The sequence below is a fragment of the Ambystoma mexicanum genome, chromosome 12 (genome assembly GCF_040938575.1).
Source record: "Ambystoma mexicanum isolate Mex_15411 chromosome 12, UKY_AmexF1_1, whole genome shotgun sequence".
NCBI lineage: Eukaryota > Metazoa > Chordata > Amphibia > Caudata > Ambystomatidae > Ambystoma > Ambystoma mexicanum.
In genome coordinates, this window is record NC_090936.1 from 1,209,262,080 (window position 1) to 1,209,290,052 (window position 27,973).

At 45.9% G+C, this 27,973-nt stretch overlaps 1 protein-coding gene across 4 annotated transcripts in view; it reads right to left on the reverse strand.

Annotated features, from left to right (window-relative positions):
• The window catches only part of ATP23 (ATP23 metallopeptidase and ATP synthase assembly factor homolog), an 80,223-nt gene that overhangs the window by 20,355 nt on the left and 31,895 nt on the right, over window positions 1-27,973 (reverse strand). For all 4 annotated transcript variants that reach the window (XM_069629869.1, XM_069629866.1, XM_069629867.1 and 1 more), the window contains one exon: window positions 8,472-8,609. In XM_069629869.1, coding sequence (XP_069485970.1) covers window positions 8,472-8,609 — 138 coding nt within the window. The remainder of the gene's footprint in view (window positions 1-8,471; window positions 8,610-27,973) is intronic.

The following is a 27,973-nucleotide window of genomic DNA, read 5'->3' on the forward strand; positions in this document are numbered from 1 at the left end:
ACCCCTCAAGGCATGGTGCCACACCCCACAGATTGAAGCACACTGTTCTAAACATAGGTCCTTCACATTATCAACTTTGCTTCATCCCCATATTAAGCCCCACTTCTCCCTCCTGTGAGAAACCCGAATGTGTCCCCCTGACTAGTCCACGGGGATCTGTCATCCTACTGGATCCAGTTCCTGGGGGTGGACCAGTGAGGGAGGATCACCTGGATAGGGAGGTTCACAGGGAGAGGAAGTGTTACATTGACGGGTGAGAGGCGGTATCCCCTTTCTTGTGACACCATTTCCCATCCTACCCTCCCCCGCTCAACCTTTTTGGACCCAAACACTTTTGCATACCACGAAAGACGGCAGACACACCAGAGACGTTAACCTGACATGTCCCAACACAAGGGTCAGGCAAAGTCAGGCAACGGGCCAGAATCTCACACACTCCCGATGGCCTTTTCCCTTCCCCTCCCCACAGGGATAAAAGTTGGAGCACAAGAGCACACTACGAGCAAGGCAGACTGTACGACGAGAGAGCTATCCAAGCACAGCAGTTCAAGGAGGAGGACAAAGGAGTAGACAAGGAGAGAAGCAACCTTGCCCTTTCTAACCCAGGCCCGCAAAACCTCAGTGGAAGGAAGCGTACGACCGCGAATAGCCGGAGTGTGTTGCAGCAGATGCAAACGGACCACTGAGCCCTCCCGCTGATAAAGCCAGGGAGAAACACTTGCTACCGTCGTACCGCCCTTGACTCCGGAGATAAGAAAACACAAGCTGTTCATCAACAGCCTGTGAGTCGAGGGGAGAATCGATAAAAAACTGAACTGTGATGAAGGAAAGTTGCTAATGGCAAAATAAGGGAAGTTCAAGGAAATGTTAACATTAAGGCAACACCAGCTGCAGAGGGGTCCGGCACCACGTAGATGCTCATTCAAGAGACTCTGGTTGATCCCGCGTTTGTTGACACTACCGATACCAGAAGGCCCGAGGAGAGCCGGAAGGAAAAAGACAAAGTGGTCATACAGGGGTCTAGCAAAATCCCCTATACAGTTGAAAGTCTTGGACCGGCAAAAAGTGAAAACCCAAGGGAAGTAAATCCTGCATCATAGGAAAGTAGAAGGAAAAGTAAAGTTAGCAAGAGTGAACCCGACGGAGGGATGCCGATGGAAAGGGGCGAAGCCTAAAGTCCCAATGAACAGTGTGTTGACAAAGGTGAACCCGACAGAGGGATGTCCACAGTGATTAAAAAGAAATTAATATTTGTGAATGCCATAAGTAGAATTGATTTGAAAAGCCGTAGTGAACCCGACAGAGGGAGGCCAAGATTCAAGAAGGGTCTGAACCCGGAAGAGTGGGATCCTGGGGTGAAAAGGCATCACCCAGCGTGCAAACAGAAAGGAACCTTTGTTTATTATTTTTGGAACACATCAGGTCCTCGGAGGCAAGAGAAAGACAACCACCAAAGGTCCTGGTACCTGAGAGCGGAACTGTGGACTCGTGCTGGGAAAGCTCGAGCGTGTGCCGTGCTCCTGAGTCTTGCTTTGTCCCATGCACAAAACGTGGGGAAGGGAGATCCCGGCTACCGCATCCTGACTTATTTCTGAACACTTTTCTTTCTTGTGAACACTACCGCACACTCTCTCTTTGTATTAGTTGTAAGGCTTGGCAATAGGTTTTTCTTAGTACATGCCTTTTTATTTTCGCAAGACACCAATACGACTGCCTTATTTGATGGTTGTAGCTTGCTCCCCATCTTAAATTTAGGTTTAGATTAGGTGTTTTTCCAACCCACATATACAGTTAAACACCCTTGAACTGTGATCACTTGTGTCTGTCTTTACTGTTGCCACCATGAGTTCCTTTCACCTCCCGCCAAAACCCAGCAGGTCCTTCAACAGACTGTAATAATGAAGCCACTTGGAAATGTTACTTTTTAATACTCCATCCTTGGGTGCGTGCAACCAAATCCTAAAGAAGCGCGCAAATGTGCCACTACAGTTCTATGACTAGCATCCACAGAACTGATGATATCCAGAAGGTGTAAAGTGAAGCCCACATGCCTGAAATACAGATCTCATTAACGCATTGGGAAGGCCAATTATGCAGTGTTTTGACAGCATTAGCATGGCAATCTCTTGGACGGATACTCTTGAACACCGCACGGAGTGATTGAAGCAATGGCGATCCAAGAGTCTTTCCACTACACCACTCACGTGCCAATTAGCCAGAGAGTAAAACATTCTACTGTGATCCCTGCCCAATACTGGGGTCCCGGGGCTTTGGGTTTCTCCAACCTGGTACCCCCTGGCAACTCAGTCTCTTTGGCTGATGTGGAAATCCCAAATTATGTTTGTAAGGCAGGGAATGTTCTTCAGAAGGACTGCTTCTGCTCAAGTAATCCTTACTTATTAGGAGGAAAAGAGAAAAAAGAAGTGATGAGTTTGAAGGCACAACCGGATCTGAAGTGGTTTGCTGGGGCATTATATTGGCTAATGTTAACAAATTAAGTGCTTTGAAATTATTAGAATGAAGTAGCAAGTGCTGCATATCACAGCGTGTATTTTTCCAGTGTAAATAACAGTGATTAATTAACTTGCTTCATCCCATATTTGATCCAGGGTTCTAAGGAGAGAGAGCGGTTTGTGCAAAGTGAGGCTAATCGCAAAATGGAGCACAGTCTCCCAGTGGAGGTGGCTGGATTTTATTGCTGGACATTTTGTACGTTAGCCCAATGAGGCTTATGCGCCGGCACGTGCAACAAAACAAGAATAACTCAGAGGATTTCAACTGGCTACGGGGCAACAGAAGACTAACATTCCACAGGCTGATTGCCTGGGATGGCTACATGAAGAAAAGATATCAGGTTAATACAAACTGAGTATGTAAGGAGTAATGCATTGTCTCAAAATATTCAATTGGTCTTGCATTCTAAAAAAGTGCAAATTGCACAAGAGGTTTACTGCACTCGTGGCATGTTAGCAGTGAAGAATATAGCCTCTGACCTCCGGGCAGGAGCAATCTTACACTGTAGCAGCTTTCAATAGGCTTCCGTTATGTGAAAAGTGCCACAATATGTGTAGGGATTTCAGCATCAAATGAAAAGTGTTCAACATAAAAGTTCAGAGCTTCTTCCAGCTCTAGGGTGGAAAGGGGGTTTCCCCTTCCCAAGGTTCAAATAGTTCACGTTATCAATGAGGGGTTCGCTTCCCCCCCCCCCAACCTTTCTCTAAATGTTGAAAAATAATTTAACTCAGTTGGACACATCCCAACTTCTTCAGGTTTGATTCCTTGGTTCAATCAAGTAGTAGCTCTTCTTAGTTGGGTGTACTAAGTCTAGGCGCAGTTGTCCGACCACACAGTCCACCAATTACAAGTCATGCGATCGGCAGACCTTACTAGTCATTGCTTCATGCCACAGTTTCAGCACCAGTCACCCGAAGCATCCCAGTACACTCTGCTGCTAGGAAACGTAGTCACTATTAAAATTCACTTGGCCAAAGCATCTGGCGCCCTTCCCCAAGGTTTCTCTGTATTTTACTCTGGCATACAGGTTTCAGTTTCTCAGCAGTTCACCTCATTATTATTCAATATCTGGTAATGCTTCATTCAATTATTATTCTCTCTTGGCAATGCTGGTTTGCCCCTTAACGTTGATCAACATTGTTCAACTTGCTATGTACACTTGACACGCTCCTTAGTCCCCAAGCCTTCGGGCAGACTCACCCGTTTTTAGTCACGTGACTGTTGGCTTCGAAGTGACACTGGAAAACCTCCATTGGTTCTCCCTTCTAATGAAAACCCTTTTCAATGCCTCGGGTTCACCTTTCCCCGACTCCACTTCACCCTGCTGCCTTCCCTGTAGCAATGGCAAGAACGGTCCTCGTGGTCCGGCAGCTGCAAAACACCCAGGGAGCTTCTCTCTGCTCCCAGTGTCTGCAGCATTCCTCAATGCTTGTTCTGCTTCTCCCAGCTCACCCATGACTCTCAACCTGGCTTTTCTCCAGTTCCCGCTGCAGCCTCTCCAAGTCTCCACTGCTCGTCCTCTGTCCCGCCATGTTTCCAAAAGTAAACCCAAGTTCTCTCTCTCCGGCACTCGTTTCCTCCATTTAGTTTCCACCACCAATTGAAGCTTCATTAAGACTGGACTGATCCTTGCCAAACCAATAGTCTTTCTTCCGCATTTCCTGCCTCTTCATTGTCCAAGTACCAAAATGGTCTTTGTGTGGGTCAGAGTCAATAAAGGATAGAAGGTATGACTCTGGTGGGTCTCTTCCTCGCATCGGTATCTAACTGGTGATTTCTGGGAGATGATTTATGTGAGAGGTGGAGAAGGGACCGATAGTAACCTACAAAAGGTCTGGGGAATATTAAGCTCTGTCGCGGTTCATCATCATTTTTTTCGAGAAAAACAATGTCGAAAAAAAGGTCACTTTTCTTTTTAATGACGTTTTTATTCGAAATGGGGGGTCCCCCCCAACCCCACTTTTTTATTTTTATTTTACCCCTTTTTACCTTTTTATATAAATATATAATTTAAAAAAAGGAATTCGACTTTTTTTCGACATTTATTTTTCGACATTTTTGTCTTTCGACATTTTTTTTTTTTTCGAAAAAATGACTGCACACCCTCAGTCGCAAAGGGAAAAGGGAAAAGGTGGATACTGTGTCCCACCCAAAGGTGACTCATTCCAACTCCCCAAGTCACCTCCACCCAGGTGATCCTCCCTCGCATATCCACTGCCAGGGTCAGTATCCAAAAGAGATGGCATTTCCCTGGACCACTGGGAGGAGGATAGATTGGCGAAAGAAGTGAAGACACCCTCATATTTCTCACAATGTTTAATGCATGGTGCTTAAAGGGAAGAGACTTGGCATTATGCTCTAGGAATGTCCGATCATCTGATTCCCTGGTATGGCTCCTGGGCCTTCTAAATGGATTCAGTGCCCGGGTGCTTCAAGGGCAGTGTACCCATACTTCTTGTATGAGGAGAGTCAGTGGTATCCGACTAGATCTGCCCATTTTCTATGCTAGACCCGGTGAAAACCTCAGTGAGTATGAGGAGCATTAGACGGTGGGTACACTACTAGTCAAGTAAACAAGAGGTTGATGTCAATTAGAATATGTGTCTGGGTGGCTTTATAGCTGCAGGTGCTGGTGGCTTTCATTTTACATCCAGAGATTACATTTTTATTTTGGTTACATGCGGCTTTGGCAGTCTCCTCCTTTTAACCTTTCTGATTACAAGTACTTTGCGTATGTTTGTAGCTGGGATGCTGAGATACGATGTGAAACAGCTAGGAAACATTCAGTTGGGGCAATCCTAACCCAATTCTTGAGGGGGAGGTGATGTTACCATCACTCGCATGCTAAACTCATTTTGATTTGGTGGTTATGCTTAGTCCTTAAGGCACCAATGCAGGGTGACCCGGTCAACAATCCATTTGTATTGTATTGCATTAGTACCTCACGTTTGGAGAGAAGTGAGGGGTACCCATCCTTTTTACTTCATGGCCATTTTGCTCCTCCTCTGTGAAGCCAAGGACAGGCTGGTGGCAGTGGTACTTCATTTTTTACCTTTTTTTTCGGTACACTCCTATGTAGCTCTTTTTTTGTGAACCTTAAGGTGGCCATTTTAGCACTACAGTGGCCACAACAGCGTATAATGTTGTTTAAGGAGGGCCTTTTTGGTTTATTGCGTTTGTTGACGCTTTTCCTTTAGGGTAGTGGTGGGAAATGGTCATTCTGTTCACAGGCTTGTTGAAGCAACCTGTGTGTGCCTGGAACTGGTTTTGGTTGGGCAAGGGGCAGTCCCAATACACAATCCAAAAGTGACCGATATTATGTCTATCAGAAATGGCTGTCCCTGATTGCAAAGCCACTCAGCATTTGAAAGTTTCAGGTCCCCGGATAGGTGGGCTTGTGCCCTCATCAGCCAGAGCTTCTGTATATCAGTAGAGGGACCTAACAGACATTGAGCTAGTCGAGCATTGGAGCCAAGAATGTGAGTACAAGATCCTGGTGGTGCAGTGGGGCTTCTGCTGGGACAATCATTGTCTCAGCCAACTACCATACAGGGGAAACTGACAAGCTAGTCCTTTCAAGGACACTCCCTCCCTCAATCTTGTACATCTAGCCAGGCCTGCAGTGATGCGATCATCCTTCTGGCACACTGAAGAACACCTTTTGTTAGATCACTCCGACTGCAGCATTCCGATGGTCCCCCATCGTCGTGGGATCAGAAGCAGAGGTTAGTCTACCTGTTCAGCCCAAGCTCAACCCGGTGGTCTTCCAAACTGAGGTTGCTGACAGACTGGAATCTCAACGCCCAGCTGTCAAAGTTGTCTAGCGTAGTCACTTCTGCTCCCTAAAATCCTGAATCCCCAGTGCTGCAACCAATGGTGGAAGCAGTTGACCCCAATGGCCTAAACCTACGTCGAGCTGTTTCCCCAACTGATCAGGGTTCAAGGTCTGCTTAGAACACTTTTGTGTCCCCATCCCCTATTCTGTTCTATAGGGAATATAGTCCTCATTAGCATCTGTGCTAGGCTTAACACTGGTGGTGGAACCTAGGTAAAAGAATCCGGCCTCGGATCCCATTAGTCATCCAGGTACACAGGAAACCTACACTTGCGATACTGTAAATGTACCACTTTCTAAAGCACTAGACAACCAAATTAAGCTTGCCGTTTCCAAAGGGAGAACTTTGATTAACTGAAGCCTTTGTGCCAGTGAGGAGTAGTGTGCAGAGAGGCAGAGCCAATTGGACAGTGGGTCAGCAAGATGGGTTCCTGGGCTGAAGGGTGAAGGTAATCTCCAGTGCATACCCAAGTTCTAGGAAGTATTGACTTGGAAATATAGGACCACTGGAAAACTATAAATGAATTCTGGAATGTTTGGATCATGGATCCTGTGCATATAGATGCATATGCGTCGTATCAGTTCACACTGTGGGAATACAAAACAGGAATCCCTGTTCTTCTTGCAATTAAAATCTGCTTCAAAGTTAGCACGCGTCAGATTTGGTAGTTCCTGTTTGTAAACAATCACAGATAATCATGCGCCTGTGTCTTCTAATGTTTTTCTCTACTGCGCATTGGTTTGCAAATCAATGACGCCGATATGGGACACGGATGGGGCGGGGGTACTTTTATTAATTTTGTTCACTCCAATCTTTCCCTGTATTTTATTGTCCACACTCAACTTCTTGGCCAATGCGTTTCAGAGTGTAGCCCTGTTGTACTGGTCCTTTGTTCCATCACTCCTCAAGTAGTGATAAAAGATTGCTTGACAGCACATCACAGCTTTCTTTTGTTTAGATTTGGTGAAGGTGTGCCTGCTGAAGAGGTTGGTTTCATTCTAAAGGTCCATTCCCTCCACCCCTGGTGAAAACCGAAAGAGTATGAGATAAGAACTTCACACAAGAAAGAGCCACCAGTATAGGGTCTTTGAAGTGTAAACCAATACATGTACCTATGACAGAGGTCATTTCAAAAATGCAATGCCCTAGGAGTGGGTTTAACATTCCAGAATTGTGTAAAAAAAAACAAAAACAAAAAAAAAAAAACAACAGCATTGAAGGCATTAAAGTGTGTGTTTCGCTCCTGCGGTTGTAGGTTCAGACTTTGCCTAAACGCTCCAACTTTTTAGTAAGATGGAGTGGGCCACACTGCTGGAGTTAGAGGAATTCCACTGGAATTGGTTGCACCACGAACGAAAACCCCAATTACATCTCGGAGTCTGACCAAGAGTGAGCTTTAATATACATCAGGAGATCTTTGGTTCTGGATTGGCTTTCGGAGTCAACCATTGGGAAAGCAGCAACGGCTTCCCCTCCCCTCAACTCTTGCAGAAGAGGTGCCACAGACTGGGATGTAAATGGGGTTTCCTTTCTTTGATACCCTACATGCTGTGAAACCAACGTATTGTGGGGACTGCAATTTTGACTGCTTCACAGAAATCCTTTGGTCATGAACACATGCAAGTTGGCAAATGGTTCTTACGCTCCTCTTGCACCCCTCCAACCCATGGCCAACCTCTCATGGCCATTCGATGTCTCGAAGAACGCCAAGTAGCCCAAGCCTGTATAACCTGTATACCACTATAGTGAACCAAAGCCCAGTCTTCATTAGACATTTATCAACCCAACCAGAATAATGCTTGGTAGTAAAATAACAACTTCCTCCAAGTCTATAAAGTCAGACAAAGGGACTGTGAATCGATTTAAGCAGAGCAGCAAGCGAGGAGCAATTTGCCAAAAGCTGGAAAGGCTATCTAAGTTGACAATCAAAATCACTGTATGCAAAAGTGTACTAGAAAAAGGTACCCTGATTACTGATCTGTACATGCAGCTTGTACATGCCGCTTGTGCAAACATGTTCATTACACAGTAAGGACTATAGCGAGTATGGCACTGCAAACACAGATTAGACTTCAATTCCAGGACATAAATGTTTTCCAAGGACACATGTGCTACACTCACCTCGGAACATGCAAGATGCTTGACGTTATCGAACCAATCTACATGTGCTCGGCAGTGGTCGAAAGCGTGAATCAGCTCGTGTGTTACGACTCGGTTCATGTGAGACTGCCCGTGAATATTATTCTGGCATAACACGATCTAGGAGAAAGAAATACTCATGTGAGTGTCACACAGAGATTTATTTGAAACACATTTTTGGGGAAATCTCAAAATAGCATATAATAGAGCCAACTATACTGCCATTACTAGAGCCAGGAAGCAAACATTCATGGATGGTAAATAACTACACGTGTTCAGTAATCCAGTATGTACAGATGTAGTTCACTGTGCATTAGGTGTGAACTGTAGCAGGCAATGCCACAGGATGCGATTCAAGGCCAGGGAAGGACGGTGCTTGCTGTGTGGCTTTTTTTAAAGCTGCGTAAGGAGTGAGCTAGTGACTCATGGGTCAAGTCTTCAAACAGAGTTGAGCCAGGAGTAAAATCGTAGTAAATGCGAGAGAATCAGAGTTTTCCTTTATCTGCATGCAACCACCGACATACCACAGGAACAAGATCTGCTGACAATGTGCAAATAAAGCAAGGGGGCACAGGGGCCGAGTTTATTCCCCAGGATGTATGCATTTAAACAAACTGTTGGCCTTCTATGCAGTGGCAGCCATAGGTTGTAGAAGCTTATCTTTAAACAACTGGACACACACCATCACTTTTAGATCCAGTTCCTACGGGTGGACTAGTGCGGGAGTATCACCTGGGTGAGAGGTCTTTGGCGAGGGGGAGACAGGATAGTGAGATGCAGTATCCCCTTCCCTATAACACCTTTAGCCCATCCTACCAGGTAGAATATTTAGGAACTACCACCCACCCCTCACCTTTTACAACACAAACACGTTCACATGAGAAAACAGACTAACATCCGAACAGTATACCTGAACAGTATACCTGAACAGTATACCTGAACAGTATACCTGATGTGTCCCAATGGTCAGGCAATTACTGACGATCACACACACTTGAATTCCATAAAGCTTCCCCACACGGATAAAAGGTGGAGCACGAGAGCACACTCTGAGCGAGGCAAAGCACATGAGGAAACAGCAATTTCGAGACGGCAGCTGAACACAAGAAGAAAGACGGCAAACAGAAGGGGAATCGCAAGGAGGGAAGTTCCCTTGACCTTTTCGACAGTGAACCATTACTTTCCAGAAACCTTGAGAATAGAAAGCGAAAGACCAGGAAACCAGGAACTTTAATGTATGTTGTGTTGCATCAGGCCCTCTGAAATAAGAGACTTTGAATGGCAAAGAAACTTTGGCACAGAAGGTCCTGATGTTGAGGTTTTGAACTGCACCCTTGTGCTAGAGAAGTCAGAGAGTGTGCTAAACTCGTGTGCCACCTTGTCCCGTGCTGAAAACGTGGGGAAGGGAAGCCAACGGCTTGAATATCCTGAACACTTTTCTTTTGCACAACATGGTTTCCCACACTATACGTATTTTGAAGTAAGGATCGGCAATTGGTTTGTTAGTATAGGCCTGGGGCCAAAATACCTTCAGCTATCCCTCCGCAAATAGCTCCCCTCTCGAGCTCTTCGCTCCTCTACCTCCAACTCCCTCCGGGTCAATCGTTTTTCAAAGAAACAAGCTGGGGGTAGATCTCTGTCTTCGGCCGGGGCCTCCCTCTGGAACAGCCTCCCTGCCAACCTAAAACTTGAGGAGAACCATCTCCGATTCCTGAAGCACCTCAAAACCTTCCTCTTTGCTTCATATCATTTAGTTTGACAGATTCGACTAGGACTGCATTATTTTTTCATGGTCGTAGCTTGCTCCTATCTTTAGATTTTGGATTAGATAGGCGTTTTTCAAACCCAATTGAAGTCCAATAAACATCCTTGAACTGTGATCACTTGTGTCTGTCTTTCTGTTTGATACCATGCCTTACACACACACACACACACACACACCTGCCAGAAATAGCTGGATGACATTGGTCCATGATGAGCTCAACAAAGTAATGGCAGATTATTCCTCTACAATATTCCACAGAGCAGTAACCGATTGAGAATACAAATTCTGCCCTATGGAAGGGTGCGGGGAAACCCAATACCACAGTTCTTGGGGAAAGGCTGTGTCTGTTCTTTAGGGTTTTTTTGGAAAAGTCACTGTGACAGTACTTAGGAAATCCCACCTTGGATGAACAGGGTTGCACCTCTTAGGATCAGCATGAACTATCCAAGGGATTGGTAGAGTGGACGAGCAGCTAGGCTTAGTCTAAGGGAGGAGGGCTGTAGTAAGGTACAACGATCTCGGAGCATACTTTCGTTCAAGAAAACATTTACAAACTTACAAGTTATAGAACAGTAGACATTATATACAATAAGGCACACTGTTGTAATTCAAAGACCAGATAAGTACCAGAAAACAGACAGTATAAGAATACTTGCAATACTCTTAGAATAGTAAACCGCAGGTGTAGTTTCACTAGAATAGCCTTTTCAGTACCAAATCACTGAATAAATCTACTAGAAACATATATGCAAACCTTTCCAAACTCTTAATAACTTGTTGTGACTTCAACCCATTCCTGTTTTAACAGTCCAACCCTATGAGTCTCTCAAAGTTCAGATGGGCCACCAGTAGCTGGAGGTAGACTGGGAAAGGCGGAAGGAGCAGAATACAGAGTTCAAAGTACAAGTATCCAGCAGTGATCCCTTAAAGTTGCATGTGAGCAACACCAGTTGTTACAAGTGGGTTCAGGGAGGTTGGGATATCCCCCTGAAAGATTGCCCCATTATAGTTCGCATCGAGACTGGTTAGGCCCACGAATCTGAGAGGAAGTCGTCTTCTTCAGGTCTTCCCTGTCAATAGAGTGGTGAGGTCAGGATAGCAGCAGCAACTCAATGGTCGTTAAGAGGAGAACGAAGCAAGACGTTGCCTGACAAGGTAATTTGGCTCCCGTGGACGACTCTTGGTTTCTGTTCCAGCACCTCGGAAGTTATCAAGGAACACCAGTCCACCAATCATGTCCCATGCACTATTCAAACATGGGGATGGCTTTCCAACAGGGAAACTCTGCTTCCCAGTATGAACTGGTTTCAGTCAGGCACATTGCAGAGCAAGAGGCAGTAGAGTTCCAGTTGATCTCCCCCACTTCCTGTCCTGCCAGGCACTCAAAGACCGTGGGCAGCTTTTCATCAGACTAAAATCTTGGTGCCCTCTTTGATTTATCACTTTCCTTTTCAAATCTAAATTTCTTCACGTGTGCTCCGGTCTTTCATCATACAGTATTGATAAAATCCATCCGTCACCGTTCCACCTGTAAGAACTTGATGCACCATGGACTCACATCACCTCAGTGTCAAAGTCTTGCAATCTACACCTACTCTTCCTCCAATACATTTTTCCCCTACCTGTAAGCGATATTCAATCAACACTACAGCTAAGTCAATGCCTAGTCTGGGATGCTGAGGAAAACCCTTATTGATGTGTTTTTATATCCAGTTCAGTACTCTGGATGACAACCCTTGTATAACACCCCCCTCTTAGAATCCCCCTGACTCCACTGAGCCAAGAAGTAGGTTTGTTTTGCAAATTAAAAGGTTGATTCGAAAATTTAAACAATATATCACACTTCTATAAATAAATTGATAATGGATATTACACTTGTGAATATGAGCAGTAGTCAGCAAGAGGTAACTTATGAATAGGAACAGAAGAATAAGGTGGGAAAGAATGCTTTATATGGTTCAAGGAAATGCAAGGTGGAATAAAATGCAGTACAGAAATAACTTGTTATTATTTTAGCAAAGGGTAATATGATCACTTTTTCTTTTGACAAGTCACTCCCCCCCTATGCAATACAAGGAATGGAAGGAGAGCACACAGTCTTCAAGAATCCCAACAAATCACACTTTATAATGCAATACACAGTTCCAGTTCTCCCAGCAAGCTTAGGGAAAACAGGGATGAGTTTTAAACACAGGCGAATTACTTTAATGTGGTTTGCAAGGAAGTGAAAAGGTGCTAAAATTACTTTTAATTCCCTCTAGAGGTTCAGGGTCGGTGATGGCTACTTTATATTAGTTCAGGCTCACTTTAACAATACTCTATGAATGATTAGCAGATTGCAAACGAATTTTAGCAAAGAGAAGCAAAAAGCTGCTGATTTCTACAGATGAAGAAATCGGGCCAAATCGCAAACTGCGGTAAATTTCGCGAGTGCGTTTCTCGCGATTACGGAAAAAGTATAGTGAGTAGGAAGTCGGTTCACGGTTCGGAAAGCCTAGATTCTAAGCTTTCAGATGAAAGTTAAATCTCGTTCCTAGCATAAACGGTTCCGGAGATACGGATGATTTAATAAAGGTAGATTTTCGGATTTAAAGTAAAACTCAAAATGACAGGTGACAGCTTGAAGCTGCAGAATTGACAGGTGACAGTTGTGCAGCTTTAAAAATGACAGATGACAAGATTTCTAGGAGGCTGTTCTAATTAGGTTAAAATAGCTTGAATTAGATTATTTTAACTAAGAGATTGGGTTCTGCACAGTTCTGGCGGATACTCACTCCTAATTTTTAAATGAATGGGCCTCATCACGGATCTGGTCAACTGGACTGGACTGGGCGGTTCTGCTCACAGCGTCTGGGTCAGCTCTGCTCTGCTGGTCTAGCCTCTCTGGATACGGCGGGTCAATCGGGCACCGGTTCTGCTCACAGCGGTCTGGGTCTCTCTGGATTTCTGGCAATTGTTCTTGGCAAAGAATTCAAACAGCTCGCCCGGCTGTGGAATAGTTTGCAAATGATTTTAAGGATGCGGAGGCCTGCTGAGAAGAGTTCTCAGTTTGTGGGTTTAGGCCCTTGCTTTAAGTTCTGAAGTAAAGTTCTGGTCTTTGGAGATTGATGGATGTGAAGTCTGGAGTCTCCCGGCAGAGCGTCCCGCAGAAAATGGAATTGAATGTCTCTACCTGTCCCAGCAGTCTCTTTTTATGCGTTTTGAAAATGGGTGTGTGCGTGGCATAACTGAGCCTGCCCCTCTCTACTTCTCATTGGCCAGTTCCTCCTCTCTCCTTTGATTGGGGGAAAGAAATGGAGTGTCAGAGTGATGCTGTAGGTTTTATGGTCAGAGGACCCTCCCCTGGTCAATTTGCCCACAAATCTATATTTGATTCAAATACATATTCCCAGATACACAATTTGTTGAAATTACATGTACACATTATATATTCCTTATGGTCCATGCTTGTCCGCCTCTGATGTTCCTGGGGGCTTGCATTCAAAAATGGCAACTTATTTTCGATTTTAGTGGGTTTTGCAACATTGGTTTTTCATCAAAAATTATACAAAAGGTACATTTCCCTTCCACATATATCCCAGTAACTTTCCATGTCTCTAGCTTAAACACATTGTCTACAATAATCATAATTAGCGGGGTTTTGCCCAAGAACATGGTACACATTGGAGTTTGGACTCAAATCGTGAGGGCATTTTTCAAACTAAGACTCTCAAAGTTGTACATTCCTGTCATTTGGTTACAATAAATTATCACTGTTTCTATAAAATATATATTTGTTGCAATTCAACTCCCCAAAGTGTTTGGGTCCGCCTCCAGGAGTCTGGGTGGGTCAGTGATCACATGTCTCTCCTTGCTGGCATAGGGCTGTTGACAGGAAATACTCAAAATTAACATACCCCATTCAACAGAAAGAGCCTTTTGTGTGGGCTCCAGCAGGCTGCCTGGAAGTCTCTCCTCAATCAATCAACAGGGTCATGTGATATCCTGCCACCTGGGGTGGGAATCTCTGAGGTGTTAAGGATTCCCAGCCTCTTGAAACAGCAGGTGGCTAAGGTTTCCAATTAACCAACAAGCTTTGAAGTCCCTGCCCCTCTTGCAACTCCTAAATACAGTTTCCCTGTCAGAGTTTAGACCGCTAGCGCCACCTTGGGGAATTTGTCGGTACTGCATCCATTTTTTGAGTTGTCTTGAATTACTGCATTTCAATAGAGTGTTCTTTTGCTTGATACTATAGGACCCTTGCTTAACATTGTTTTGATGGAATCCTTACAGTAGAGTGGTGATGTGGAACCCCCCACAAGAAGGTTGCGTCTTTGGAGTGGTCTTGTGCCAACTGCGCAGTTCTCCTATTCTGGCGTGAATGTGGGTGGCGATAGCTCATCCCCACATCCACCTAGTCTATTGATTTTGTTTGTTCTGGGATAGAATAATGGGCGGCGATAGCTCATCCCCACACCCACCCAGTCTATTGATTTAGTTTGTTCTGGGATAGAATAATGGGCGGCGACAGCTCATCCCCACATCTACCCAGTCTATTGATTCAACATGGGTCAAAACCCTTGACATACCTGATCTTCTCATACAGAGATCATGGCCATCGTCCTCTCTCGCCTAGACTAAGCCAACACCCTATACCTGGGCAACTTAGAAAACTCTGATGGGTTAAAAACACTGCAGCAAGGCTCCTTCTTGCCCTAGGCCCCACACCCACCCTTTGTGTCCTTCAGTGACTGCCGATCAGGCAACAATCCACCTTTAAGGCAATGTGCATCATCCACTGTGCTCAGCAAAACACAGGTCCAGAATATCTACAACACACGCTCACACCTTCCAGAACCACCAGAAAACTGAAATCGGGCACAGCTCTGCTCCTGGTCATCCCAGTCGCTAAACTGATCAGAATAGGGCGGCGGGTCCTCCTTTTTCCAAGCTCCCACCATCTGGAACTGAAACCCATTCAGCATTCGCCGAATAGAGGATCACCTTGCCTTCCAGAAGCCCTCAAGACCTAGCTCGTCCCTTCTCCAACCTGACTGGCCTAGCTCACCTCTTGCGTGAACCATCGCCACCACACGGGTATGGGTATGGCAAGGTGGGTGCATTGATGAGTTACTTGAGGAGACAAAAAGAGGGTGACTAGCATGCCCAGAATGGATTTAAGTCAATCCGTACAATACGATTTGCATACCCTCATCACAACTAGATATTAGCCATGCTTCTATGGTACGTAAAGCACTCGGTCCCAATGGAACTTGGCCATATCCCTCCTGGGGCATGGCCACCCACACACCTGCAAAAAATCACTACTCAACCTCATAACGCACATCACCTCTGCCACAAGAATGTGGCAGAGTCCCACGAATAAATTCAGTCCAGATGGGCACATAATCAGTCTTCTTGACTTTCATACTCTCCCGACAGCCCATCACAGCACCCATCTACAAGACTGATCACCATGGGTCGCTAGTAGGGACTTAGCCGCCCTTACCTACCTTTGTACCGGCTAAAAAGACACACACACATTCTAAAATCCTCTTCTCCATACTCATACTTCAATCCTCCAAAGGCGAACACCCACAGTGCTTCTTTGAGGCCATACCAATAGCATTAGGCGCTATACAAGTGCCACATAAAGTATATCCCTACAACGTTGACTCAGATTCAAGTAACCAAATCCTAGGACTTCAGGAGTCGGGCTGCCATGTTCTTAGTTTTTGGATTGGGTGCATTGTCTGCAGTTTATGTGAACAAACTGGATTGGGTGCACTTTGATTTCTGGATGAAGCAGAAAGTGTAGGAGAGGGGGATACCACAGCTAGCAACGCCCAAGAGAGAGCAATGAGTATTAATGTGCATTTCTCCTGGATGACTCATGTACGACCTTATGTACAAGTGGAAGGATCAGAGTAGCACAGAGGGCAACGGGACAATGCCCGGACTGCAGGCCCAACATGCTAGCCTTTTTTGCCCACAGTGAGCTAGTTTGTGGAGTTTGTGCACTGTGCAGCTCATAGTTTAGACAAGCGTTAATGAATAAATATTCTTTAAAATACAGAATTTGCAACAGATGTTACCCAAAGACTCCCCCTTGGATATTACTCAAACTGTCTCTCACAAAAGAACAAATTGCTATTTGTGACTTGGCCATTTTTTCGTTGGTGCCCAGGCAAAACTCAGCCCCTGTCAGACACTGGAGAGGAGAGCCTGGGAAAAGTGGATGCAGGTTTCACTGACAAATTCATCAACAGAGCACGGCCCAACGAACAAAGTTGAGGGTATCTTGGTGCAAAGGTTGGCCATTTTGAGGTTTACACTGGTCGCAAATAAGTCACCGTTTGGTTCAGTGCATGTCTTCAATTCCCATTGCTGTGCATGAATTAGCAGCCTGCTTAAATTGTTTACCAGGCAGTTAACTCTCAGAAGATGCTCTGCATGTACAGGTCTTTTGGCAAGGACCATCACCAAATCCGCTTGGCAATTTGTGACAATGTTGGTAGATTGTCCCACCTGGCTTCTTTACGTAAAACATGGCTATAGTGTATCTATTAGTATTGATAGGCACCTGTGAAGTGGAAGGGTTTGTTATTTCTTGCTTCAAACTTAGCAATTCATGTGAAGAATGGTGTTTTTGAGGGGGTCCATCTACCCTGCACTGCAAGTATGTTGCAATCACCACCTCGCCAACAAACATGCATTGGTTGATATGGCAACATGTAAAGGCACATACAGAAAAAGGTGGCCCTTGAACATGTTTGAGGGAGACCACCGGTTTAGGGCCGATATTACCTTTTGTGAAACGACCACTAGATCGTTCCAGTCGCCTGCAGTTTATGGCCAGAGTTGTAAGCCACTCTTGGAATGTTAAGCACTGAAACTTTTTCTTTACGGTAGGAGGCCTCTGCCTCCTGTGCGAAACCAAAGGGTGACTTGCCTACTAGTCCCCGAGGATCTCCCTCTCTCTGGTGGCCAGGGCACGGCCATCGCCTTTGGATCCAGACCCTGGGGGTGGACCAGTGCAGGAGGATCACCTGGGCGAGGGGTCTTCGGGGAGTGCGGGAGGGACACAGTATTCCCCCCCTTTCCCGTACCTATGACCCATCCTATTTTATAAGATTCGCCAGTGTTCCAACTCCACCCCCCTTTACACACAAACACTGGACAGAGGAAGAGGGCGTCAGAGTAAAGAGGCTAACCCTTACACATCACCTTGGGCATGTCCTGCTTATTGGGTGAGGCAAAGTCAGGCACTTGACTTTAATCACATATATCCAATACCCATTAGCTCTCCCCACACGTATAAAAAGCAGAACATAGAGTCAAGTTGAAATACGAGAAGGAGCAGAACTTCTGGGCTTAAGGGGAGCCTACTGGAGCAGAGTGACCCATCGAGAAACTAGACAAAAGGGTAGAGAAGTGTGATAAGTTAGGGGAAGGCAACCCCTAACGAATGTGAATTAAGCTTGGGGAAGGGAACCCCTGCAAGTACTGTGATTGAAAGGTCTGAGCCCGACTGAGGAGATCTACGTGAACTTTTGTTGAACTGTAAAAAGAACTTTTGAAAGCTGGAATTGGTGACTAACTTCGAAGGCCAGGTGGGCCTCGATCCACGTTTTGAACCATTTTTGTTTTGCGAACCTGAGCCAGAGTGCATCATCCTGACTATGGGGGTCACCTTATTCCATGCTGTCCAACGTGGGGAGGAGAGCCGACTCAGCCATCTTGATCCTTTATGCTACAACACTGATTTTCCTTTGCATACATATTCCCCTTTATGCACTTTTTGTATAGGAGATAGGGCAGGCATTAGGTTTTGTTAGTATAGGCCATTTTGATTTGACAGAGAAGAATAGGACTGTTTTATTTATTATTTGATATGTAGACACTACTCCCATCATAGCTATAGAGCAAAGCACGAGTTTTTTTTTTTTTAACTTTGTTTATTTTAAATCAAGGCAGAATGATAAATACAGAAATTTTGTGCAAGGGTTATCTCAGCAAGTTGACCCCCAGTCTTTAGACCCCCCCTGTGTCTTTTCTCTCTATCCTCCTCCCTGGGTTATCAGTCCCACAGGCTCTGCGAGCGGGCACCTCCCGCCCGGGCGGTCCGGCTGGAGCCTCCGCGGTCATGAGTCTTCCTCCGGGCTCGCCTGGTTCGTCAAGATCCAGAGGGCTCTGGCGGGCCTATAGGTCAGGGCGGGGAAGCGCCGGTCGAATTCCAGGACTGGGGCCCAGATGTTCTGAAAGCGGTGTAGCATCCCCGCTCGTGCTGCCGTTACCTTCTCCGCTATCAAAATGTCCCATACTTTGGTCCACCATTGGGCAATGTGGGGGCCTTCCGGGGATTTCCAGGTTCGGGCCACCACCGTTTTCCCTGCCAGTAGGCAGTGAGCCAATAGTTTCGCTCTGGGTCCGGAGCGCGGGTAGATCCCGGGAATTGGAGCTCCTAACAGGATCGGTTCCGGTTTCGATGGAATCATTGTTCCGGTAATCAGCGAAATAGACTCTAGACAAGCTTTCCAGAATGGTCGGATCTTCGGGCAGTCCCACCACATATGGAAGAAAGAGCCAGGGAGGCCGCATCCTCTCCAGCAAGCGTGGTCTATCTGGGGGTTCATATGGTGGAGTCTGAGAGGCGAATAGTACCATCGCAGCATGATTTTGTATGCGCATTCTCTGTTGGTGATGCAGGTGGATGCGGTATGTGTTCGGGTCCATATGTCCACCCAGGTTTGATCCTCTATCGGGTGTCCCAGGTCCGCTTCCCATTGGGCCATACATCGGGTTCTTGTGGTTAGGAAGTCGCTTAAGAAGAGTCTGTAGAGGGTGGATACGCTGCCGCGAGTCGGAAGGTCTCCTAGGGTGAGTTCCAGGGCAGTGGGAGGACGGGTCGCTGCTTGCAAGGTTTGGGGGTGTGAGCACCAGTGGCGTAGTTGGATATAAGTAAATCTGTCACGTTGGAACTTCTCCTTACATTGGGCGAAAGTGAGCGGTTTCTCCCCTGTATACAGCTGGTCTATGGTTTCTAGCCCACCTTTGGTCCAATTTTGGAAATTGCGGGGATGCATGCCCGGTGCGAACATTGGGTTGAGAAAGACCGGGGAGTGTGGGCTCAGTCCTCTTGGCACTCCCTTTCGTTTCAGCGCCCAGTCCCAAGTGCTAAGGGTGTGTTTGGTCGACAGCAGGAGCTCTCCCCCATGGGACCTGAGGGGGGCGGGATGTGTGGCAGAAATCGCAGAGGCAGGGGGGTCCGCGACTGTTCCAGCTCCACCCATCTCGGGCGGTCTGTCGTATTTTGCCAGGCCTGGACCCGGGCCAGTTGGGCTGCCACTCTGTAGGCCTGAAGGTCTGGAACCCCCAGTCCCCCCAGTTTGGGACTCCCCAACATAGTTCTGAGAGGGATTCTCGCTTTCTTACCTTTCCAGATAAAGTTCAGCATTTTCCTCTGGATCCCTCGGAGAGTCGGCGTGGGGATTGCCACTGGCAGTGAGGCGCATATGTACAAAAATCTCGGGAGAAGGTTCATCTTGCATGCCGTGATGCGTCCAAGCAGCGAAATCTCCTGGGTCCCCCATCGCTTCAAGTCGCCCTCCAGTTCCTTGAGAAATCGGGGAAAATTGGATTTGTACGTCTCTTTTGGGTCAGCCGGAATGTAAACCCCCAAATAGGGGATGGCGCTCCTTTCCCATACTATTGGGCACATCCTAGTCAGCGGTTCTCGCTCTGCTGGGGTGAGGCCAATGCCCAAGGCGGAAGATTTATCGAAGTTTATGGTGAGGCCCGAGACTTCGCCATAGCTGGTGATTTCGCGAATCGCATGTTCAAGCGATGAGGGGGCCTCCGAGATCGTAAGTAAAATGTCATCCGCATATAGGGCAAGTTTATGATGTGAAGGGCCGCTTGTTATGCCCTTGATTTGGTCATTCCGCCTAATGTTTTGTGCGAAGGGCTCCATGGTGAGTGCAAAAAGTAAGGGCGATAGCGGACAGCCCTGTCGAGTCCCGCATGACAAGGGGATTGGAGCCGAGAAGTGGCCGTTGATCCTCAGGCTTGTTGTAGGTCGATCATAGTTGGCCAGCACCATCGTTTGGAACGCCGGTCCGAAGCCGAAGGCCCCTAAAGTGTGTCCCATAAACGTCCAATCCACCCTATCAAACGCCTTAGCTGCATCGAGGGCCACCAGGATTAGTTTTTGGGAGTTCCGGGAGGCGAGGTCCACCAGGTTCAGGGTTCTCCGGATATTATCGCCTGCGGTCCGGTGCCGGATAAACCCAGCCTGGTCTGGATGAATGATGTTCGGCAGGATGCGATTCAAGCGGGTCGCCAACATTTTCGAGTAAATGTTCGCATCTATGTTCAAGAGTGCGATGGGTCTATAAGAAGTTATGCTTCTTGGGTCTTTTCCAGGTTTGGGCAGAAGGATGGTGGTCGATTCCTGCATCGATGGGGTCACCGCCCCCGTTTCCCTGAAGGAGTTGAAGAGGGTGGTGAGATGGGGGGTCAGTTGCGACCTGAATAGCTTGTAGAACCTGGTTGAGAAGCCATCCGGGCCAGGGGCCCGTGTTTTGAGAGATTTGATGGCATCCTCAATTTCCTCCCCCGTGATGGGCTCCTCCAGTTCCTCTCTCATTGCGTCGGAGAGCTGGGGCACCTCTGCCCGCCAAAGGTATTCCTTCTGTTGTGCTGGGTTTCGTGGGGTTGCCTTCATGATTTGGGCCAAGTGCTCAATCGCGAGGCGTTGCTTCTCGGGTTCCGAGTACAGTATGACCCCGTTGGTGTCTCGCAGGCCCATGATCGCGATGCTGCGTCTCTGCTTGGCTAATTTGGCCACCAGGAACCTGTTCGCTTTGTTGCCCTTCGCATAATACGACTGTTTGACCTTCGCCATTAGTTGGGCGGTTTGTTCCGCGTAATGGGCTTCCAGTCTTTTCCGTGCCGTGCGAATGGCCCGTTGTGTTCTGGGGGACCAGCCTTTCTCCTTGTGGAGTGCCTCGGCCTCTCTCAATTCAAGCTCCAGGGCCGCCCGGGTTCGTCGTCTATCTCGATGGTAGGCCGCACCCTGGGCTATCAGGGAGCCCCTGATTACTGCCTTCATGGCGTCCCAGTTGTTTGCTAATGAGGTGTCTGAGGCCGGGTTTTCCACAAAGAAGTTCTTTATTTCCGTTGCGATCTTGTCTCTGGTGGCCATGTCGTTGAGGATTGGGTCGTATAGCATCCATTTGCGCGGGGTGGTGGGGTCAGGGTTCTGAACCCGAAGTTCCAGGAGCACTGGGGCGTGGTCGGAGATCGCTCGTGCCGATAGTGACCTTCTTAACTGAAGGGAACGTGTGAGGTGAAATCAGGAATAGGTCAATCCTTGAGAAGGTGCGGTGGACATACGAGTAAAAGGAGAAGTCCTTATCATCAGGGTGAAACACCCGCCATGAGTCTATTATCTCCAGGGTCCTAAAGAGACGAAGGAGGCTGAGTGCTTGGGCGAAGTCGCCTGGGGTCGGGGGGTGTGATCGGTCTTTAGTGGGGTCAGGGACCCCGTTGCAAAGCACGAGTTTTTCCAAACCCTGAAAATTGAATAAAAGGTTTTAACTTGTACCTCTTGTGTCAGTGTCATACTTGTGATACCATGCCTCCCTTACACTCTGTTGCATATGTTGTCCAATGCCTAACTCTACGGTCTTTTAAAAAGGGCTAGATTGGAACCTTTAACATGCAGAGTTTGTGTCGTCGACATAGTCCCTCCAAAGGCAAAGATTATGAAACTTCCTTCCAAGGAACTGGAGTTAGAGCAAGGGCAACATTTAAATGGTGTTTTTGTCCATCTTTAGAGAGCAAGCCGGGGCAGCGTAGAAATGTAATAGTAAGGGGAAATGTAGACATTCTCGACCCTGTGAGAGAAAGACCCCAAACTGTGTCTACTGAACGCCAGCCAGCAGTCTACATCCAGAGTTTGATGTAGTCGTTGGAGTTCTTTGGGTCATGTCGTGAAGTCCAATTTGAAGCTTTTACTCTGACAGAAACACAGACACTCTCCAGAAGTAAAACATCTGTAAAACAAAAGCTTGCACGTGCCTGCCAAAAGAGGTCCAGCTGAACAAGATCCTTTAGAATTTACTTTGTGATATGTTGATTTTGCTTTTAAGAGTCAATCACAGGTCAAGGAACACCGCACTGATAAGATCCCAGGGGATCTTTTTAAAAGATAATCCAATGCTCATCTTTGCCAATGCCATATTTCTTATTATTCATCTGGTCGGGTCTATTTTCCGCTAAGCGTCTATACTTCTCTGATCTCTTGCATACTCAATCTACCCACCCTAAGCGTCTCTTCCAAAGCCTTGCATGACTTCTTTCTCCTCCTACCCTTGACCATTCTGTTAATTCTGCTCTGCGTCAGAGGTTGCTAATTTCTTCTCTTCGAAAGTTATTTCTCTTAGTCGACATATTGAAGCTTTTTTCCATCCGACGCATCACCTCCTCCCATGTCTATTCCGCATGCCCGCATCTCCCACTTTGCTCAAGTTGGCAATGCTGATGTTCTTTTTTTACTAGCTAAATCCCATCCTACTAACCCAATTCCTTCTACATTAATCCCCAAGGCCTATCCTCTTCTTGTACCTTATCTCGTCTCTTTAACATCTGTCTTTCTACCTCATCTTTTAAAAACACACTATTCCTATATTAAAGAAACCCACTGCTGTTCCTTTGACCGTCTCTAACTTTCGTCCTATTTCTCTCCTATCATACCTTTCTCAACTGTTAGAACATCTTGTTTACTACCCGATTTGTTGCAGACTCCCCTCTTCTTCCCCGATTTCAGTCTGGCTTTCGTCCTTTTCACTCTACAGAAACTGCTCTGGCCTCCGTACTAAATTCTCTTCTGCCCACTATTCAAAGTACTCCTTTCTTATTCTTCTTGACCCATCGGCTGCTTTCGACACTGTGGATCACTTTACTTTTGGCGTCACTTTTTCTCGGTTTCCTGGGCGGGCAATTCCTCCAAGTCTCTCTCACTCACCTATGTGGTACCTCAAGGGTCAGTTCTAGGCCCCTTTCTCTTTTCCTTGTACACATCACATCTTGCAGCAATCATCTCCTCCATTGGCTTATCTCATCACTTCAACGCTGATGACACTGAACTGTTCCTATCCTTTTCTCCAGAAACCCATCACACCCTGTCAGCTTGCCTAGTCGCTCGCCATTAAATCCTGGATGTCTTCCCACTTTCTTACTCTTAATGTGTGGCTGAGTGAGGTACTGTTCTTCCCTGCCAACACTCTTCCACTCCATCTTCCAAAGTCCTTCATATCCTTTCACCGTTCCAAGCTCCCAATGTCATACACAGCTCGCAACCATGGTCTCCACTTCGATTAAAATCTCCCCCTGGCCCCAAATCACATTTCTCTAACCTCTTGTTCCTGTAGTTTCCATCTCCACAATATCCATAAGGACTGCCCATTTCTCACTTTAAGCATCTAAAAACTCTTAACCTCATCTTTGATCGTTTATCAACTCTTCTATTGCTCTACCACTCAGTTTTGGATTCCCAATTCTCGTCTTGGTCCTCTAAGTTCAGTCTTTAATTCTCCTATTCATCTATCGAGTTCTCTCCCCCCTCGGGACTAGATCTTCGGTTGCAGCACTTGGTTGGCTACCCTTTCACTCTCAAATTATCTTGGTCTTGTCTCTCCATGGTCTTGCTCCTAGCTATGTTGCTGCATGTATACCTGTTTACATCCCGTCTTGCTCTCTTTGGTCTTCCTCTCAGTTCAGACTTCTGGTTCCTCGTCCCCCATGTATTCAGTCTCGTTTTGTAACTTTTGAACTTCTTGCCCCCCTTCACTGGAATGCCCTCCCACTTTCTCTTCGTTCCATCACGGTCTACTCTCTCTTCCGTGGTTCTCTAAAATCACATTTCCTTCAACACTCCTGAGTGATTGCCCTCTGGACCCAATTGTTTATTCATTTTTATTGTACTGCATTTCATTTTATGTTCAACACTTTGGTATAAGGGGCTTAATAAAAAACAAATAAAATACAAATAGAAAAATGTAACCATTTTTATTTCTTCCTTTCTCATCTTTTTCTGCAATTGTATTATCGATGATAAATGATCTTTATGGAACATATTATATACTTTTTTTTCATCGTGCAATAGCCAACATTTGACTTAACACTTAAAGTAGTACATACAAAAGATAAAACTGAAAGACTTCAGCCAATTTGCAAACTCCATTAACTAAATTATTCGATTAAAAGAAAGATATCGCAAACACTAAAATAAGACAGGAAAAACATGGAAGGTATACGCAGAAGCGGCTGAAAACAGCACATTTCAAGATATGCGAGCTATTCAGTCTCCAAAAGTGTGCATGCTGCTGAAACAAATCCATTGGACAAACAGAGAAAAAGGTAAAGCACTGGCCCAATCACTTTCTTCTCTCCATTTCCAATCTTAATCACTAATCCAATTAAGTTCCCTTAGGGCTCTGACGATTTCCATTGAGACCAGACTCTTGACCTGAGGGTAATCGCTCCCAGAATTCGTTGGTGTTTAGCCAGGAAACTTGATGGACAAACCTACCAAATCTTCTAACCCTCATCCAAGTACCTAGGCAATTTGTTAGTGGAATAAAGCACAGTCCAGGCTGCTTTAGGTTACTTCTTAGTAAGTTTACTTCAGTTTCTTTAGTTACATATTGCAGGATTAAGACATCAGGAATAAGACATATACAAGAGAGACACGGGCACCCATCACCCAGGAAGGGAGGGCCCAACTGATTCAACATAGAACACTCACCACAGCATTCTCCCACTCATACATCAACATTCCAACATCATAAATCACATGACAAACCACATCAGACTAACCAAGCACTTCACAACACATCTCCCTCCTTACCAAACACTCTCACAAACAAGTACTTCACAACAGTTAGTAGGTGTTTAGATGTTTGAATATCGTTGCTATGACACTTATCACAATTCGGAAGTAGGTTTAGGCAGAATCTAAAGAAGGATAATCCAAGACGAAGATCAGGAGATGTATTTAGATAGGAAGGCACCATAGATAGTCGCTTGTCAACCACTATAAAGGAGGCAGATCACTTCACCCTTCTCATACTGTCAATGGTATCTATCCAATCACACTGTGTCATCTTTTCTTTTACCTTATCTGGATTCTCAAGGAGGAGGTCAACATCACAGTCCGCTCTCGCTAATATTTCCGAGCATCTCTGCTGGAATTTGGACAGAAACCCCATTTTTACCAAGTTGCATCTCTCAAGCAATTTCCTCGAATAGTGCAGCCATGATCTGAGGGACGTCAGACCTAATTCATAACTAAGAGAGACTATTGGCATGCAATCCGGTAAGCCAAGTGTGCGTTTCCACAATTTAGCTTCAAATATGTCCCACTCAATATCCACGGCTAAAGAGTTGTAATCCAAACCAAAAAGGACTATATACTTCACAATATGGAATGAACAAACCATGTCATAATGTGTTTTGTACGACTATGGTGATTTACACGACTATGGTGATTTACTATCCCTGATAAAGACCAATGTCTTTTAGGTTGAAACACGTGTTGGCAAGGCAAATATTAAACACCATCATTGTGTGGCAAAGATTGAATACTACTATTGTGTGAAGAATTACATTGGGCAAAGATTGAACATTAATATTGTGTGGAGAATATATTCAGGAAAAGAGTGGAGACACATAATATCATGAATCATTCAAAGATCTGAGTGTTTGGCGCATTGGACAGAAACTTAATTTCTCTTTTTCTTGTGGAAGGCCAGTTTTGGGACATAGGGCCTGTTGTCATAGGTCCATGCAGCAGAAGCACATTAACTGAAATAGTGCAGCATTTCGTCCATCAGCTTTCTTTTTGAAGGGAGTGGTTTACGCTGAGAAGCATCTGTCCCTTGTTTAAATTCATTGCTATATTTCTTATTACTTTCCAATGCTGTAATTAAGTTAGGCAAGGTCCCAGCACCCTGGAACACTGAAGAGGTTGTCCCAAACCATACGAAAGGAGGCCGCGATAACGCTGGAAATGATCGTCCAATTTCACTGATGGATGGGATGAGCATGATATATGGTAACACTCTGTTAATTACATTGAGGAATGGATCCAGCAATTAATTTCAGAGTATTACAATTAAAAGATGAACTGGTGGAAAAATGTCAATGCTGGACCTTACAAAGGGTTATAGGTAGGCACGCCACGAAGATGCCAAGCAAAGGAGGCCTGCTGAACACCGAAAAGGTTCTTTCAATTTACAGCCCTACAGTTTGGCCTCCATAGGGCACCCTCAGTGGTCCATCAGCTGTTGGATCACCTCTGCGGCGCCTGCGCTTTGGCATATCTGGTCAACCTCTTCTTATACAGCTGAACTTGGGAAAATCACATGAGACAGCTGACAGCAGTCTGCAACCTTTCACTATTATGGTATTTATTGAGCGCAGACCTACCATCCTGCACCGGCGGAGTTCTAGTCTACGCATGACCTTACATCTGGTGGATCGCTAGCCTCTGGAGATGCAGAATTTCTCTGTGAGGTAGCTTGGGAACTTCATGATGCCTTCACAGGCTCATCACCCTGAAGTAAGGCACATCAACATAGTTCAAATTCAAACAAAGAATTTGAAGACTAAATGTCAGGATACTTGAAAGCCCAACTTGCCCTATGCTAAGGTGGGATTTCCCTAAAGAAGGAAACTAAGGAAAGTCTGAGTCAAAGAGTTCAACTTATAGTCTGTGTCCAAAACCTATTCTTGCCCTCACAACTAGAACAAACAAATGTCTAGGGATTGTTAGGGAGAATTCTGAATATGTGCTAATTTCCCTTACCTTTTGAGACCCCCAGCAACTTTGCTGGATTTCTAGGATTTGATATTTTCTACCTGGGAAGTGAGAGCCTTTTGTCCCCCCTCTTCCATGTATTTTGAGGTGCGTTTTACTTTTGTGTTCTTTGGTTATGGAGTTTTAAAACACCTCCAGTGGCATCATCCTTTACTGTGTGTCACACAGCACCTTCAGTGCAGTGACACATGGATGTTTTTTAGACTTCCCAAGGTTTAAATACCTTCTCTTGGACTGACTGTCTCCCAGACACGTAAAGTTAAATTGACTTTACTAGTTTTTTTAAATTTACTGACCCAGCACACACCATCTTCCAATAGAGTGCTGGAGGAGCCCGAAACTCCCTGCGTTTAGTCTCCTGGGAGACCCAAATGCACTCTGGCATGATTGGCTGGCTGACTGTCTGGCCAGGACAGCCACCCTGCTGGGTGAGTGGCAGCTAGCTTGGAATGAAAGGGAGAAAGCTGTTTAAAAGGCGAGTCTCTTTGAACTGGAAAGCAGAGTCGAGCACTGGAACGAAAGAACCGAAGACGAGCTGGAAGAGGACGGCTGCTGCAACTCCTGGACTGTTGGTTTGCCCGGTGAAGCCCTGCTGCAGGTCCGAATTGCCAAGTTCATCTCGACAGAGAAGCCCCTTCAAGGACGACTTTTCCTTTGAGTTGGTGGGACCAATCAACTCGTAAGTCACCCGAATACCATTCTCGGAGCTGATTAGGATTAACCAGGGGGAAAGACACCAGCTTGTATGCTTCATGACAGCTACTCGAACTAAAGTGACTCCATTTTGTCAGTGTTTTTCGACGATCCCGCGCAGTGCTGGAGTCCCCAGACATCCTCCCTCTTGTTCCCATGACT